Genomic DNA, 17,510 nt, shown 5'->3' on the forward strand with positions numbered 1-17,510 from the left:
AATAAGCAACAAACAGAAAGGAAAAAAAAAAAAATAGATCAGACCACTCAACCCATTCAAATGTATAGAAAGTAAACATTATTTGTAATACACATAAATTTTGTCTAAACAAACCATTTGGGGCAGACAAAAGAACAACGATCAACTTGAAGATAGATTGTTTTGGGGTCCAATCAATCAAGGATCGATGATAACTGCATCAGCCACATTAAAAATACAATCAAGAAAAAGGGAAAAGAATTAGGTAGTTAAGAATGATGTATTAAACCTTGATCTAAGTTCATATTATAGGCCCCATGAAAGATATAAGAAAGAATAATTTTATATTATAAAATCTGTCTTCTACCTTACTGTTTCAAGTGATACGTTGAGAGGAAACAAGTCGCCCCTAAATTCACCCTCTATGGTTCTGCATCAGTCCGAGCTCCATGGCAAAGTAATGTCGCAATCATTTCATATGATAAACTATTAGCTGCTAAATGCAATGGATATAATCCATCGTTAAAGGGAATATTGAGATCAGCGATGAAACCAGTCTCCCCTCCGAGAAAAGCGATGGCACAATCTATTATGCCAAACTGACAAATTTGATACAAAATTATTGGTGGGCAATATTTACCTTGTTAATCAGATGATTCCTTCTTTCCAACTTCTTCTGTTTTTGGTACTTTTCTTTGAAATAGCTCATTCATAAAAGAGAGAAATAGAGGTTTGCCATCATAACAAACAATTTCTTCTTTAGATGAGCATATCCAACCTGTCATTATTTGAACAACACTAACATCAACACGTGAAGACGACCACAAAAAGATAATAGCGCATATCATTAAAATAAATGCACGAACAGTAATATAAGTAAGAAAAAGGGAGCCCCGATCCTCTGCTGTAATCTCCCTTGCTGTAGTGGTGCCATAGGGTTTTTCAACACAATTACACCTGTTTTCAACATATTACATATGCCCCAATTACAACAGAGGAGATTATAAGTGAGGATCCGAGTGCATGAAAAGGGAATGTGAATGTATTCAAGTTTAAGTAGACACCTCAGACATCCTTGCCCCAATTACAGTATCTGCTCTGAATTCTGACCTCCTTAAAAGGCACTCCAATATAAGAATAACCTTCAGAAGGAAAAAAAAAAAAAAAAAACATAATCGAAATAAACAACTAAATCACAATGGGGAGGCAATCACATAATTATATACTGTACTTCAATTCAGTTTATAGTGCAAAATAACTACTAGAGAATGGAATCCCAACATTCGTCGGATGCACAAAAGGGTTTATGCACTTGTGTATAAAAAACATAAAAGCTCGCATACGAAACAAGAGGCCATTACTGGCCTAGTTGATAGAGCACCTAGCTCCTCGAGCAGGTGTGCCCGAGTTCAAATCCCCACTCCACCTAGTTTGCGAAGGGAAAAAAAAAAACAAAACAAAACAAAACAAAACATATGAAACAAGACAAACTTAATCCCTACCACTCGCGCCTGTTAAGGTACATAAGCCGATGCTATGTATTTGCTACAATCAGATCTACACCAAATCAAACTAGGTAGAGAATATCTGAATCCAAAAGCACAAATATTTCCAATAGAGATGAAATGCAAATTGATCCAATATAGTCAAGGGCATAAAACTTCTGCACAATAATCATACAATTTCGGAAAAAATATTGAAACAAATACAGGCCAACGAAGAGATGTCAGAGACCAAAGGAACGCCGATATGGGTGTGGCGGACTAGTTTCGATCTGGTGGCAGTGGTGCTCATAAAATTTAAGCACAACAATCATACAATTTTGGAAAAAAAAAATAAAGAATACTGCCCCACGAAGAGATAACAGAGACCAAATGGGACACCGATATGGGTGTGGGGGACTAGGTTCGATCTGGTGGTGGTGGTGCAGTGGGAGAGAAGAAACCCACCTGGTGCACAAGGTCGATCACTCTTGTGGGAGAGGCACGTGAGATAGAAGCTGGGGAAGTAAGTTTTGAAATAACATAAATAGCCACCTTTTATGAGCTGACATACTCTGAGGTTATTTTTTCCAACAAAAAAATTTGGGGGAGAAATCCTCCCCATCAAGGAGGGGAGCTCAGCTCTACAGTATATATCCGATTCATTGTTAGGGTTGATAAGTCGGGTTTAAATATAGTTCAGGACCGCCTCAGGTTAGGCTTCAAATTGATCCACACAGTAACTAGAGCTCCAATCAAAATGAAATGGGGTTGTTACTTTTCAAACCAAGCTCGGACCAAATTGCAAGTTAAACAGCCCGCCCAAAAACTTTGGAACTAGGATCGAGTTTGTCCGAATTGGGCCCAACAATTTGCATCCCTAGCTATATTTACTATGGAAAGCTAAGTGACCTCACTGAAATTTCGATATTTGATGGGTAATTAGTTGGTTATTACCAAGTGAAACTAATAGAGAGAGTGCTCTTACTACTACCTTTCTTCATGATTATCATTACAACCTTTCTTCTTCTTGATTAATTACAACGTACATAGGGATGGTAAAGGGGGCAGGAGTACCTTCCCCCTCCCGTTTAAGTCTCCCCACCAAAAACTGTTTAGCAAAACCCCCCTCACCGTCCCACTTAAGTTTCACTGCCCCGCCCCATTTAAGTTTCAATTTACTGATACACTAACATATAATCAAAATGAATGATCAAGTATGCGTTCTGTGAGCTTAAATGATAAATGAACTACTGTAAAAATAAAGGAAATATATAAATGATATGTGTTCTGTTAAAGTAATTTTATGAGATCAGAATCATTAGATCTGTGTAAAAGATAAAGAAATTTCATAAGATCGGATGTATATTCTGTTCGAATTGAACCCATAAATCATAATCCAACACAAATATCTGTAAAATAAAGATTTACCCATTTTTCAAGTAATAAATTGGTGTAAATCTATACGCACTTTAGACATATAATATATAGACAGCCGCTGTCCACCCACGGAGTAAGTTCACTGAGTTTTACTTTATGTATACCACACGCAGCAAGTTCACTAAGTTGTACTTTGGGTATACCACACACAGCAATGGATCTTTAACTTTGAAGAAAAAAAGAAAAAGAGAGAGAACTGACCGTAGGCCGTAAAACCAGTGGGCGGGTGGTCGGCGAGGTTGACGAAGCCGGCTTCGGTGGCAGGCCGTGAGGGATGCGAGAGTGAGGGTTTTTGGTTATCTCTAGAACGGCTGTACGCTGAAGCGATGAGATATTGATTTCTATTAGTCTAGTACCATATCGTGGGTGTATATATACGTATGGGTAAATTACAGACTTCCCTCTAGTTCTGGGTAAAGAAAGACCATTTGGCATTTAGTTATTCCTCATATTTGTGATTCTATTGTTTTGTTTTCGATGCCAAATTTTATAAAATAATAATTTTTTTTCTTTTCTTCTATAAAATAAAAATTATATTAATTTTTCTTAAAGTTTATCATAATTACCGAACCTTCCTTAAATTTTAAAAATTACTCTAACCCCCTAAAACAAATCTTGTGACATAGGTCTCCCTTTTTAACAATTACCACTAGTCCATGACGAAAATTCAATTTGCTTCCAAACATTTTGAATTCTACCTCACTCCTAATCTATACATACATCCATATATGTATGTAAATCACCTTCTAAAATTCAAGTATACCTTCTCCAACACCATATTGCAACAACACAATGTTATAATTAACCATAAATAACGGGTGTTGTCTATAAGGAGGTGACTTATGAAGTTAAAATTATGGAAAAGAAAAAAAAATATGTTTGTTGCAAGGGTGGTGTGTGTTACAAGGTTTAGTTTTTAGGGGATGCTCGAGTAATTTCAAAAATGGTAGGGGAGATCCATGTAATTATGATAAATCTCGAGGAGGTCAATGTAATTCGCCCTATATTATAATATAAGGGCATTACTGACTTTCACACTTTTGGGCCACCCGTGAACCAGTTTAAGGGAGATTAAAGTAATAAACGCTGAAATATTCTTTATATTTGTAATTTGTTCAAACATCATGGGAGGTCAGTGTAATTTACCATATATATATATAGACACACATGCAATATTGTTCAACAACGTAAAGGCTCTCACTCACCTTAATTATGATACCCCTAATTTTCACACATAAGTTTATCATACACGCAAAAATCGGGTGATATCATAGGCAATAGATAATAAGCAAGCAAATAGTACAAAGTGATAAATAAAATAAAAAAATTAAAAGCAAATAATAATAAATGATAATAATCTTCAACCATCCATAAAATCGATAAATGTTTAAATCTCCAAAAATACAACTCAGAAATCCCATAAAACAAGGACCCCTAAATCCATATTTAATTGTGTCCAAATTGTTTTACCACTTTAAGTGGGTATTCGCTTTTTGGAAAACGTTGCATTGGTTATGTGTTGGTTAAACTATATCGTACAATAAATAACGTGTTAGTTATATATTTTATCCCAATTGTTATAACCAATTTGGATAATGTTGTGTTGATTAGGTGTTGGGTGAATAATTCTAAATAGTTATATAACGTGTAACGTGTTATTTAAATATTTGTTATAACCACTTTTTGGACAATATGGTAGTAGTTGGTCAATTTTACCACTTTAGTGGAAAATACATGCTATATATTGTTACACGTAATTACTATAAATGGTTAAATTACGTAATAAGTTCTAAAGTATTTTGTGCTAACACGTTAATTGTGCAATTAATTTCATAATCTAATTTATGGTTTAATTATATATGTTGATGTCCTTGTGATCTATAAACATGATCTATGGTTGTATTATTCGTTATATCTCTAATTTATGCCTTGTGGATGAAATAAATGAATGTATGTGATGTAATCATTGAGATAACTAATAAGGTAGACTCATTGTTAGATATGGCTTTATATATGACAGAATCATTAAATTAGCTACAGGGACAGAGGCATAATTTTTTTTTTTTCAGGGGGGCACATTATACACTAAATACATATAAATTAGTATTTATGGAGTATATATACATAAAGAGACATAGGTGGATATATATAGAGATTGATATTTCTGGGATGAGATAAATTAATCAATTACATATATATAATATAATAAAACAATTTAAGAAAAAACATTTAAGGAAACATATATAGTATATAAAGGAAGGAGAAAATTCAGGGGGGCGTTTTTACACATTTCTAACATATGTGACGTTTCTGATTTTTCTCATTTTCCATTTTTCTGGAATTTCTGATTTTTTTCTAGGGTATTTTCGTCTTTTCTCGTTTCGCGTGCCGAACACCGTGGGGTGTGCCAGTTATGTCTAAGAGTTGGTTGGGGGCATTCCATTGAGCTCAGGACTCTTAGAAATGAATGGGTTACCATTTCGGCATTTTTCTGTTTCTTATGCCGGGAGTCCTAGGTGGGACCCGCTACCGGAATTGTCGCGTCCGGGGGTTTTGTTTGGGTCTAATTGTATTTCATTTATTTTGTTTAATTTGTTTTATGTGGTTGTGATTTATTATGTGCATATATATATTTGTGATAGAAATTAAAAAAGGGAAAAGATATTTTAAAGGGTGGGACCCACTAATTTTTATTAAAAGAGGGCAAGAGGCCAATTTTGGCCTCACTTTTCCTCATTCCTCTCTCTCTCTCTCTCTCTCAACGAATCTCTTTCCCTCATTCTCTTTTCATTTATTTTCCCTACAAGCTTTAAATCTCGATTTTTCTCAAACCATTAGGAAATTTTTGGTTCCGTTTGCGGCAAATTGAAGAGCTCGTTAAGATTTACGATTTGATCGAAGCAAAAGTGTTTTTGGTGCACCTTGGAATTCCAAAAATTAGGGCTTGGATTTGGGGATTTTGGGGTTCTCTACATCAACTTTAAGGTATGTCTAATTGTCGATTTCCTTGGATTTAATAGCTAGTTTGATGTTTTTCACATCATTTGGCATGTCAATTTGATTATTAATTGAATAATGCAATTTCTAGTGTTTTAGTTTATGCTTGAGTTTAACCCAATTGATGGTTTTGATCGAATTAAATGTTTATTTTGGGTATGAATTTATAATAACATGCTAAAAAATGACTGTGGTGGATTATATATGTTATTCCTAGTATGGTTGTTTAGTGTATATTGAAGCACGCTAAAGTTGTTTAAATAACTTGTTGTGGCCATGAAATTGTTTATTGCATAATGAAGGAATGTTGAAAATTGAGTGATTGAAACTAAGATGTTCCATATGCATCACATGAGGGTATTGATAGGCATAAAAGAGGTGAGGGTGTAGATGAGATGTGTAGATGTGTGGGAGTGGAAAAGAAAGGTGTGGATACACGGTGGTATGGATGGGATGTGTGGATAAGTGGGGGTATGGTGTGACATGCGGTTGCATTGATATTTTTATGTATTGCATTGTATGTGATGGTGATATGAATTACTTGAAAATTTAAGTGCCGTATGTGAAATCCCTCCCATGACCCCACTCATTTTACCTATTCATTGTGTGTAAGGCATTGGATTACTTACTTTGTTTGAGGAGGTGCCACTTAGGCAATCTCAATTGAGCCGTTGTGCTCACTCCTCTACAATTTTTCAGGTCACGGGATTGAGCTAGTGGGTGTTGAGCTTCCACGAACACGGATGGGGTTGGACTTATATCACATTGTATTAAGATATATATTTTGTGAATCTTAAACAATTCTATGTTATCGTTTTATTGTTATAATTTGACAATGTATCCGTATTTTTAGACAACAATTTGATGTATTTTGTGTATGGCTATGGAAGTATGTAATAATCATGATGGTTTATTGGGATGGGTGAGATGACTATGGGTTATTTGATTAATTTCATTGATGATGATGACTCATGATGTGTATCATTATTGTTGTGAGGTTGGGATAGGTTGGGCACTGGGTTTGGCTCACAAAGAGCCTAGAGTTTTTAAACCTTCAGGCTGCACATAGCTGCATTCCAGGGCTCATTAGCCGACTGGCAAGGCATGTCAGCTGACTGACAGGCATCTCGAGACCATTCCATTGAGTTGTGTAGTTGAGAAGTCTTATTTCGGCCAACCGAACCTCACCATCGGTCGACCGAAACTCCATCATCAGTCGGCCGACACTTCATCACCAGCCGGCCGACACTTCATTTTAGAGAAGTCCCGGGAGTAAACAATTTTGGAGATCATTTCAGCCGGCCGAACTTTACTTTTAGTCGGCTGAAGGATCACTTTACCAAAGTCTCGAGAGTGAGCAGCTTTGGGAGTCGTTTCGGCCGACTGACTATCTCAGTCGGGCCGACCATGCATTCTCAGCCGGCTGACCTTTCCATTGACCCGGCTGATCCTTCCATTGACTTGGTTAACCTCTCCATCAGCTGGCTGACCTTATCCATTGACCTGTACTTTGACTTCTCCTTCTAAGCTGTGTTTTAGGATGACTCTGGACCCTTGAATGATCTGAGTATCCCCTGTGAGCATAGGAAATGACGGAATTGCCCTTAGTTGACCCCGGTTTGGGTCGTTACAAAATTGGTATCAGAGCTTTAAGTTCGAAAACCCAAGGACGACGGGTAGGGTTGACCCAGGTTGAGTTAGAGTTGAGATTGACAGTATTGCATGCTTATGTAGTTATAGTTTATTTAGTTAAAAAGCACGACTTGCTATTACGTGTTTACATGCGAATCGATTATGAGACTTATAAAATGGTGATTAAATTTAAACATGCTAAATGATAATGTGCTTATTTTTCTTAAGTCATTGTTTAATGAATGTGAAAACATGCCTATTTGCTAGATGCTTATGTGAAATTTTTTGTATGATTAATGAAATGGTTAAATCTGTTTAAAGCATGCTTAATTGCTATATACATATATGTTTAAATGTTAGTATGTGTATTTCATGACTATAATTATTAAGTGCTTAATTGTCTACTATTTATTGAGTCCTTGCTTAGTAAATGTACGTATGACTAATGCGTTTCATTGTTGATGGGTTTGAATGTTCGTGGCGGTGTTGTGTGTTGGGTTACGAAGGGTTCTAACCCGCGTATATGGAGAGCTTAGTCATTCCTATGTTTCTGAACGTTTTAGTTCTTATCGAACGGATAATGTGAGCACCATAGCTCATGGATTGAGTTACTTCATGTATTCTTGTTTTGATCGTTTAGTTGTCTTTGTAGAACCGTGTTTGAGGACGACGTAGTGAGATGGATCCAGATGAAGTTGGACAGCGAGCAAGTGAAGGGCCATCCTAACCAGACAGGGTTTCAATAGGACAGGGTCGAGATAGAGAGACGGATGATAATCCACAAGTACCGGTGGATGATATCTTATTAGCAGGGGCTGTAGCCTCAACCTTTCAGAATTTAGCGAATACCACATCTCCTCAAGTGGTACCACAATCGGCTATTCAGCCATAGGAGACGGAGACGAAGCAAAATCTTAGGTACCTGATTCAGTTTGACAAACTCATGAGAGTAGCATTTGAGGGAGGTCCAGATCCGTTGGTAGCGGACGATTGGTTAAATGAAGTTGAAAAGCATTTCAGGGCAATAGCCGTGCCCGATGATCAGTTGAAGATCACCCCAGCCACGTATAAGTTTGTTGGCAACACGGCAGTATGGTGGAAGACCATGACTAGCGCACATGATATTGACAGTATGAGTTGGGATGCATTCAAGAGTCTTTTCTTTGATAAGTATTTCCCGCAGACTAAAAGACGGGAATTGAGGACGCAGTTTGACGGGCTTGAACAAGGTGACATGGTAGTGACAGAGTATGAGAATAAGTTCACTTCTCTTTCACATTTCGCTACAGATGTGTTAGGGATCGAAAATGAGAAGACATGGCAGTTTATGTACGGTCTAAATCGTTTAATTAGGCCGGGGGTGACACTTTTGGGATTAAAGAATTATTCGGAAGTGGTTACGAGCTGATGGCAGAAACAGAAGCCAAAGATTGGCAAGAAATGAGTGGTATTATGGGTTCTCAGGAACGAGGTACAAATGTGGGTACTTCTTCCAAGAGCCAGGATAGGAAAAGGCACAGAGGTGCTTCACTATTTTCTCAGGAGCAGCAAACGACAGGTGTTACTCCTATTGTTGGTGTTTCTTCAAGGTCCTCTAGGACGAGTGTGATGTGTTATCAATGTAGACAGCCAAGACACAGCAAGGCAGAGTGTCCTCTTGATAGACCTAGTTTCGGAGTTTGTTTTCTGTGTGGTCAGCCGGGCCACATGAAGAGGGATTGTCCACAGAGGAGATGAGATATTACTGTGATTGATTATGATGTAACGAGGGCGACCTGTGACTGTGATGTAACGAGGGCGACCTGTGACTGTGATGTAACGGGGGGTTACCTGTGACTATGTAAAGGGGATACCTGTGAATTTTGTAATGAGGGCTACCTGTAAGTCGTGTCGTGTTGTAACGGGGGCTACTTGTGAGTCGTGTTGTGTTATAACGGAGGACACATGTGAGTCATGTCGTGTTGTAACAGGGGAAACCTGTGAGTTGTGTTGCACGGTTGTCTGTGAGTCGTGTTGCATTATTGTCTGAGTCGTGTCTCATAGTTATCTGGGAGTCATGTCGCATTATTATATGTGCGTCTTGTCATGTTGTCGTCAGTGCGTCGTGTCGTGTTGTAACGGGGGTTAGCTGTGAGTCGTGTTATGTCGTAACGGGGAATACCTATGAGTCTGGTGCAGTAACGAGAATTACCTGTGACCATGTAACGGGGGATACCTGTTAGTTCTGTAACAGGGGATACCTATGAGATTGGATGTGACAAGAGATGCCTGCACATTGTTGTTGTGGTAATAGGGGCTACCCGTGAGTTTGGGTAGATGCCTGTGCACTTTTTGTAGGCATCTCCTTAATTTGTAAGCTTATACCAAACCCAAATGATTTAAATCTTAATAGGCATACGCAAACCCAAGTGATTTAAATCTATAATAAAATCACACTTATTCAATTTTTAAGCTTATTCCCTTACTATTGTAAACATTGACACTCCTTAATTTGTTAAAATAAATATTAATAATAAATTTTTATTTTAATTCAATTTAGGGTACCAATCAAATATATAATTATATAATCTTATTATCTTATATAATAATATTATTAAGAAAATTTTATATTTTTAATTACAATATTGTATTTTTCTTTCATTTTATTTTATTTTATTTTGGTTGAATTATATTACACTCGACGAACATTGCACCTGCATTTTACAAGTACGATAATAAATTCATTATATAGGACACATGATTATTATCCGTTCTTTTATTTATTATTATTATTATTATTTTCTCATCTAACTAATGTTTTCATTTCATTCATTTTCCATTGGACCGAACAAAGCCCTAGCGATCTTTGATATTACAGAAACCTCGTAGAAAAGTGAAGTGCGATTATCATCTCCCTTACAAGATTGTTTCCAAAAGGAATTGATTAGGACACCCATAATCTAAAATTAATACTTAACAAATTCTACCAAAAATTGACTGATTCAAGCTAAAGTAACAATACAATTAATAATAAGATATGAAAATAAGTATCAAGGCATAAAATGTCATAATTTATTATTTTTTAGTATCGAGGCATAAAATGTCAGAATTTGTTCCTCCTATTTATTATCTTGGTCATAAATCATAAATAATTAATTGACGAAAAATACATAAATTTCAATCATTCATCCTTACTTAGGCATAAAATGTCATAATTTATTATTTTTTTCTCAAATAGTCCAATGAAAATTACTAATTCATGATTATATATAAGTAACCTTTATGCTAGACCCCAAATACAATCAATTGTAGTCTATGGTTAAGTACATGAAATTAACAAACTGGAACATGCATTTAAAATTGTTTAAATATTTTATTCAGTTAGTATGAACATCAAACAAATTTAAAAATTGAAAACATAGAGTTACAAGACTAACTTACGAAGGCTTTCCTCTCAGGCTCTCAGCCAAAGTTGAGAGATTAGAACTCAAATAAATAATAAAATAACAACTATAAAACAAGGCATCATGAGTAGAAGATCTTCTGTATTTTATTTGTCACTTGCATAAGCCTCCCAGCTTTGCTTCTTAAGAAAATGCACGGCCTTTAGTGCTCTTATAACAGCTTCCATTTACAATTCAAACAGTGGCCAAGTCAACCGCAGAGCAATCATGAGTCCATTGACTACAGTAAGACAATATAATTTTCATTATCCATAAAGATCCAATCCAAACAGGTAATAATTCAATCACCAAAAATTCCACATGCACACTAATCAAATCAAAATCAAAACATATTGTAGAGGTAATTATTTGTAAAAGCTGAAGATAGGGCAAGAGGATATGCCAAAGTTGAGTTGTCGATCATACAATATTGATCAACAAATGAAACTCAAGGAATAAATTTGAAATGAATAGACAAAAATTCAAAATGCAGGAAAAGCAATCAGTACCTTATTTGCCAATCATATGCAAGTTAACCTCTTCTTGATTGCTAATGCCAAGGAGGCAAACTGATTTCTTGATAGAAGATATGCCGCAGATACTATCATTGCTGGGGGTCTAGGGGTTCTCGAAAAGTTAACACTTATAGCAACACGATGTGTCTTTTTATCCATGAGCGGGAATGTAACGTATGACCGTGACGAAGGCGTAAAAACAAGGGGCCCATATTCGATGAATGTTCTAAAAGTTTTATATATGACCGAACTCTGTTCAAAAATACACAAAAAGCATACTTGTTAAGGCTCAAGGTATACACTAAAGCGCCAAAGGTCTCCTGGAGCCCAAGCGCAAGGCACAATACAAGGCAAGAGACTGATAAAAGGCGCATGTATGATAAAGAAGCATATTAAAGATTAATTTAATAAAAATTATTGAACTATGCAACACATACTAGTCAATATCAAAATAAAGAAATCTTTCCAACATTTCAATGATGTGCAAAAATCATATCAAAATAATAATTCTATAAAAATGGGATTTTTGACCTATCAAGCTAAGAGGATCTGGTAAACTGATGTTGCATAAATCATTTCTTAGGCGTATAAATTTAGTAAATTAGATGTGACAATAAAAAGCTATGATCAAGTAGACATTAAACATATACAATCATGTTTATTTAGAATCAAAATGAATGCAATTAATGTAATAAGTCAACCATAAATCTATGAATTTGTCAAATATATCATAAAGTCAAACAATATGATCCATTAAATATGATCGTGATATTATACAAAACATTTTAATTTAATGGTCATTAAATAAAGGACGTAAAATGAGAGAGTCTGGGGGCTTGGGCTTGGCCTTTAGTAGGTCGAAGCACTCTTAACTGAGCCTTGACAAGCCTGGGGCTTTTTTGGATACAAGGCACACTTTTAATGTTGATCAACATTCCCACTTTGTTACTTCTTTATCCAAGAAAAAAAAAAATAATGAAACAAAAATTACAAGTACACATACAAGGGTACCAATATTTCTCTAAAAGTGAGTCCAACTCATTGATAGTTTGGCATTCCACTGTCGTAAGGATTTAATTGGTAATATTGTTGAAACAATAAAAAAATGGAAGAAAGACATCCTCAACATCCCCGACTTGCTAATTCTTTATCCCAAAAAAGAAAAAGAAAAAAAATACATTTAATGAAACAAGAATTACAAGTAGACAAGGTTACAAAAATTTCTCTAAAAGTGAGTCTTACTAATTTAATGTTTGACATTCAATTGTTGTCAACAGGCTATCACACATAGAACCTTTGGATTAAATGAGGTTGGAAGGAAAACAAAACACGTGACTTTTGGTGCTCATATATAGCCAAAGAAATTTGCTAATTGTAGAAGTTATACATATATCTTTTTCCAGAATTTCAAGCAAATTGTATAAAACAATAAAATGAAAAAAGTGGACAAGTCCACCGGATAAGATCTCTAAGTGAGAGACCAGGCCCAATTAGAAACCACCACTTATAAATGGGAATACGATACAAAAAAAGCCAAAATAAACCCAAGCCCAGTAACAATTCTCAAGCCGATCTCAAGTCAAGAGGCTTCCTTGGAGGATGGCAGGAGGAGGGGGAGATACCCCAGATGAGCAAAACACGACAAGATTGGGGTGAATCTTTCAAAAACCCACCCATGAGCCTCTCTATGATGGAGGAACAGATTTGGTCCAAAACATGGTTCAGCGAGGAGATCTTGCCTCTGAAAACCCAAGCATTTCGTTTGATTTCCAGTGGTGGAATGACGCATTAAAAGACCTATCAATATTGAACTCATGATGTTGGCTGACTCAGTAGACTTAGTAATATGCTACATACAAATAATTTTCTGGTGTTCTTTTATCAACAAAATCATATAGAACCATCGCCCTGAAAGGTAGAGGAACATGTATATGGTTTATAGATGAAAGGGGTCAGAATTAGTTTGGTTTGGTAAGTGATCGATTGCTAGATTGTAGATACAAAAACTTTTCCGCACTAATGAAGTAATGCAACCCTAAGGTTACCTAGATTCAGATTATTAAGAACAATTTTTTGGGGTATAAATAAAAAATTGTGGAGAATATCGTGGAACGGCTCTTAATAGACACAAGACCAAATCTGAGATTATGTAAAATGCACCTCTAGCCTTGAAAGCTTCATGCTTTGATAGACTAAAAAAAAGGGATATAATAGAGGATGCAGAAAAGTACGTAAAAGTATGAAAGTAAAGAGTAGATTTCAATAATATTGTAATGAGAGCCTGGAATAGTCAGGACTATGCAAATGGCCACATAAGACACTTCCAAAACCCAATTGAACATACGGGAAGAAAGAGAATAATTCAATATAAGATGAATAGAGGGAAGAAGAAGAGTAGAGAGAGGCAGCAAAAACATTTGGAATTTTTCCAATCAACCCAACCATAGTTTTTGGGAATGGGCAAGAAAAAGATAAGCCACGAGATCATCACCCGCGTTTTCCAAACCTCCAGTGCTAAGAACCTATGTAGGTAGAATCAATGCATCATATAACCAACCACACATAGGTGATCCTCAAATGCCACATAAAAAAGCTGATAATATAGTAGCATCAACCTCGGATATGAGAAACACTAAAAATGAGTGTTTGCTAGGTCGGGAGGAATGATAAGCGGATGGGAGAGATATGAGTTGCTCAAGTATTCATGAATATAATTCTTAACAGCACACCAAAAGATTAAAATTTATACTTCAAAATATGTGAAGCAAGAATTTACCATTCCTAATGAGAAAAACATCAGCAAGGACAAACTACTATCTATGTCTCTTACCTTTTCCTTGGAAAAACTGTTAGACAGTGAGGGAGGTGGCATCCAGAGATCCTTTGAATAAGACCTCAATGTTAAACTCTCTTCTGTGTAAAACAAAACATAACAAAATCAGACTAGTTTAATGGGTTTTTTCTGGAAAATTCCTTTGAAGCATGAGTCAGTTGAAGTGGAAATCAACCAATCACCTAATTCTTCCGTTGCCTCTTTGATACTTTCACTTTCACTATGGCATTTTAATGTCACGAAAAAATAAACATGCATTAGAATACTAAAGCTTATTCACAATCAAATCACCTAAAGAAAGAGAGATAAGAAGATACAAAATTTTCACTGATCAACTGAACAAAGTAATTAGGTGCCAAACCAGTCAATGTCACTTAAATCAACATCTTTGTCGTTTATAACAAACCCGGCTCTCTCAAGCAGCGCCTTAATGTCGTTGACCACCTTTTCTTTTGGCATCTATAAGAAAACATTAAGGGAGTAACTTTGTGGAAGTGTTGGGTCAAAGCTTAAAACATGAGGAAACTGGTAGTAATACGAGTTGAAAGATGACCATTTTCATTCAAAAGGAAAAACAACTAGCATTCACAACACCCCTGTGGTTTGCCTCTTTGACACCCAATTCTTTCATAGTGACACCTCCTCAGATTCGCTCCATTAGACAAAGACACTCCATGAACGCTCTCGCACATGGTAAAATGACCTGAATGCCCTTTTACTAGTGAAGTGACACTTTGAATAGTTAAATTACCAATTAACCCATTCTAACTAATTTTAAATGTCCAAAATAACCTCTTCATCTCAACCACCTACCCACAATGCTGCCACCACCACCAACCCCACCCCCACCCACAGCCACCACCTCTTCTTTCTTCTCTTCCTTCTCTCTCTAAAACACATGCATTGCAATCCTCTGCAACCACTACTCCATGGTCGAACCATCAAGGTCCAGACCACCCTCAATCACCCCCAATTGAAGTCTTCACCATTCAAGATGGCCCCATATAACCCCTTCACTGACAAAACAAATAACTAATGAACCAATGAAGGCAAGTCATGCAATTTCATCAATTTCATTCCACCAAACACCTTCTCTAAAACCTCTCTATGCCTTCCCTTATCTAGAAACGAAAAGTTCTCTCCATAATGTTTATATTAATAAAAATTTCCTCCATTTATGAGGAAAAAAAAAAGTTCTCTAAAAAATGACACCATCTTCACCATCAAAACCTTAAACCAATCACAACCAAAACACGAAAGAAACAAAAATTCTCCAAAAATTGACGCCATCTTCACCATCAAAACCATAAACCAATCACAACCAAGCAACAATCACAAAGCACGGGCAGACGTGGCTTGCCAAAGCCTACATCCACAATGAAATTCTGGCGAAAGCATTCGCTATGCAAAAATCTGGTAGGTACTAGTTTCAACCCCCAAACCCTAGCTCTCGCTCTCGCTCTATTTTCTACAATTTTCAATGTCTATCTATATCCCACTCCAAACCCTAAACGCCCATTATATATCGGGCTACAAGAGGGTACTAAACGGGGCGTAGTTGTGACCCCAGAGCCAAACTCAGGCCACAACATCACTGATTCTAAGTAATTGAGTTGTCAATAGTGGTATAGGCTAGGGTTTCAGAGGTGTGTAGTGGTTGGGTGGTTAGAGTGGTGGAGTATGGCAAAGGGAGTGATGGAGGTGGGTGGTTGGAGTGGTGGAGGTGGACTATTGAAAGAGAGAGTGAGAGAGAGAGGAAGGGTGGAGGAGAGAGTGTCCCAATTGAAATGTGTAGAGAGGGATGTGACAGCTGATTGTGGTGGTGGAGGAGAGAGAGACATAACTGAGGTGTATAGGGGTATTTTTGTCTGCCTCGGTTTCGAGGTCGAGCAAGGCTTCAATGGCGGACGAGTTGGACTCAACTGAGTTGGGGTTCGGGTTGGTATGTGATTGATGCGAAGCTTGTTTTAATGGTGGTAGTGGGGTGAAGGTTGCGGTGGTGAGTGGGGAGAGAGAAAAGGAAGGGGCAGGCGGTGGTGGGTGGTGTTGGAAATGGTCGGTGGTGGGGTAAGCTGAAAATGTGAGAAAAGCATTAAAAATGGGTCTTTTGGTTTTAGGGGCAAAGTAGTCTTTTGGTTTCTCTATTTTTTATAATAAAAAAGCATTAAAAAATTAGGGCAAATTAGGCATTTCACACATTTTTTATGTGGAAAAGCTAACGGGAGGTGTGACTTTCAAAAACATTGCCAAGTTCTATCTGGGTGACAAAGGCAAACCACATGGGGGTCAGTGTAATTTTTAATAGGTATAAATATCATAACCAAATAAATCTCTACACAATTTCTGGAAGAAAAGAAAAAAAGTTTAAATCTATGCATGTTGCAAACAATATGAGAATTACAATAAATCGCAAGAAACAAGCACAAAAACCATAAAAAACACGGATCATAACAACTTACTTCACTCTGTACTAACTGCCTGTATTTTTCAAGAGCAACACCAGCCTTCTCAAACACTTTGAGCAACAATATTCCCCGCGTCATCGCTGCCTTAATATCGTTAAGCGACCGAACCAACTTACCAATCTTATTAATTCCGAGCAACTTGCTTTCATCTTGAGTTAGTCCTACAATCTCTTCAACCAACTTATCATTCTTGTGACTTCCGATCAATTTGATTTCATCTTCAGTTAGTCCTACAATCTCTTCAATGATGCTTTTGCGTATTGACATGCTCAAAGGGATTAACTTTTCTCGAGCAACCATCAGTAGAGTAGCCATCTCAATAAGTTCTCCCTCCATAGCATAATGAATAAATATTTTATCAACCTCCTTTGTGTTCCATGCCAGCAACCTATTAATTTCTAATGGTACTTTCTGCCATATTTAACCATAATAAGCAACAAAAAAAAAAAAAAAAAAAAAGATCAGACCTCTCAACCCATTCAAATGTATAGAAAGTAAACACTATTTGTAATACACATAAATTTTGTCTAAACAAACCATTTGAGGCAGACAAAGAACAACGATCAATTTGAAGATAGATTGTTTTGGGGTCCAATCAATCAAGGATCGATGATAACTGCATCAGCCACATTAAAAATCCAATCAAAAAAAAGGGAAAAGAATTAAGTAGTTAAGAATGATGTATTAAACCTTGATCTAAGTTCATATTATAGGCCCCATGAAAGAAATAAGAAAGAATAATTTTA

The 17,510-nt window shown here is 36.5% G+C and overlaps 2 protein-coding genes across 16 annotated transcripts in view; one reads left to right on the forward strand and one right to left on the reverse strand.

Moving 5' to 3' along the window:
* LOC132275869 (uncharacterized) overlaps window positions 1-17,510 on the reverse strand; it is a 28,114-nt gene that overhangs the window by 7,369 nt on the left and 3,235 nt on the right. For 9 of the 15 annotated variants that reach the window (XR_009470783.1, XR_009470780.1, XR_009470779.1 and 6 more), the window contains 11 exons: window positions 17,302-17,380; window positions 16,759-17,175; window positions 14,661-14,758; window positions 14,482-14,519; window positions 14,297-14,379; window positions 11,461-11,718; window positions 1,044-1,121; window positions 846-936; window positions 620-757; window positions 347-472; window positions 115-194 (listed from right to left, as the gene is read on the reverse strand). Coding sequence is in view for 1 of the 15 variants with exons in the window: in XM_059777040.1 (XP_059633023.1) it covers window positions 11,473-11,718; window positions 14,297-14,379; window positions 14,482-14,519; window positions 14,661-14,758; window positions 16,759-17,175; window positions 17,302-17,380 (961 nt within the window). In the remaining 14 variants the exon portion in view is untranslated. Of the gene's footprint in view, window positions 1-114; window positions 195-346; window positions 473-619; window positions 758-845; window positions 937-1,043; window positions 1,122-10,841; window positions 11,193-11,460; window positions 11,719-14,296; window positions 14,380-14,481; window positions 14,520-14,660; window positions 14,759-16,758; window positions 17,176-17,301; window positions 17,381-17,510 lie in introns of those variants that run through there. The other 6 variants (XR_009470789.1, XR_009470778.1, XR_009470784.1 and 3 more) reach the window with 6 other exon arrangements.
* LOC132278131 (replication protein A 70 kDa DNA-binding subunit C-like) lies at window positions 8,937-9,266 on the forward strand. Its single transcript, XM_059779947.1, has one exon. The coding sequence runs from the start codon at window positions 8,937-8,939 to the stop codon at window positions 9,264-9,266; it is 330 nt and encodes a 109-aa protein (XP_059635930.1).

The sequence above is a fragment of the Cornus florida genome, unplaced genomic scaffold (genome assembly GCF_030987335.1).
Source record: "Cornus florida cultivar Cherokee Brave unplaced genomic scaffold, ASM3098733v1 CherokeeBrave_3.0.0_Hap2_Chr10, whole genome shotgun sequence".
In the NCBI taxonomy this organism is placed as follows: Eukaryota; Viridiplantae; Streptophyta; class Magnoliopsida; order Cornales; family Cornaceae; genus Cornus; species Cornus florida.

Excerpts from the sequence above, each read along its gene's own strand:
- LOC132278131 (XM_059779947.1), top strand. The coding sequence starts at position 8,937 with ATGGCAGAAACAGAAGCCAAAGATTGGCAAGAAATGAGTGGTATTATG.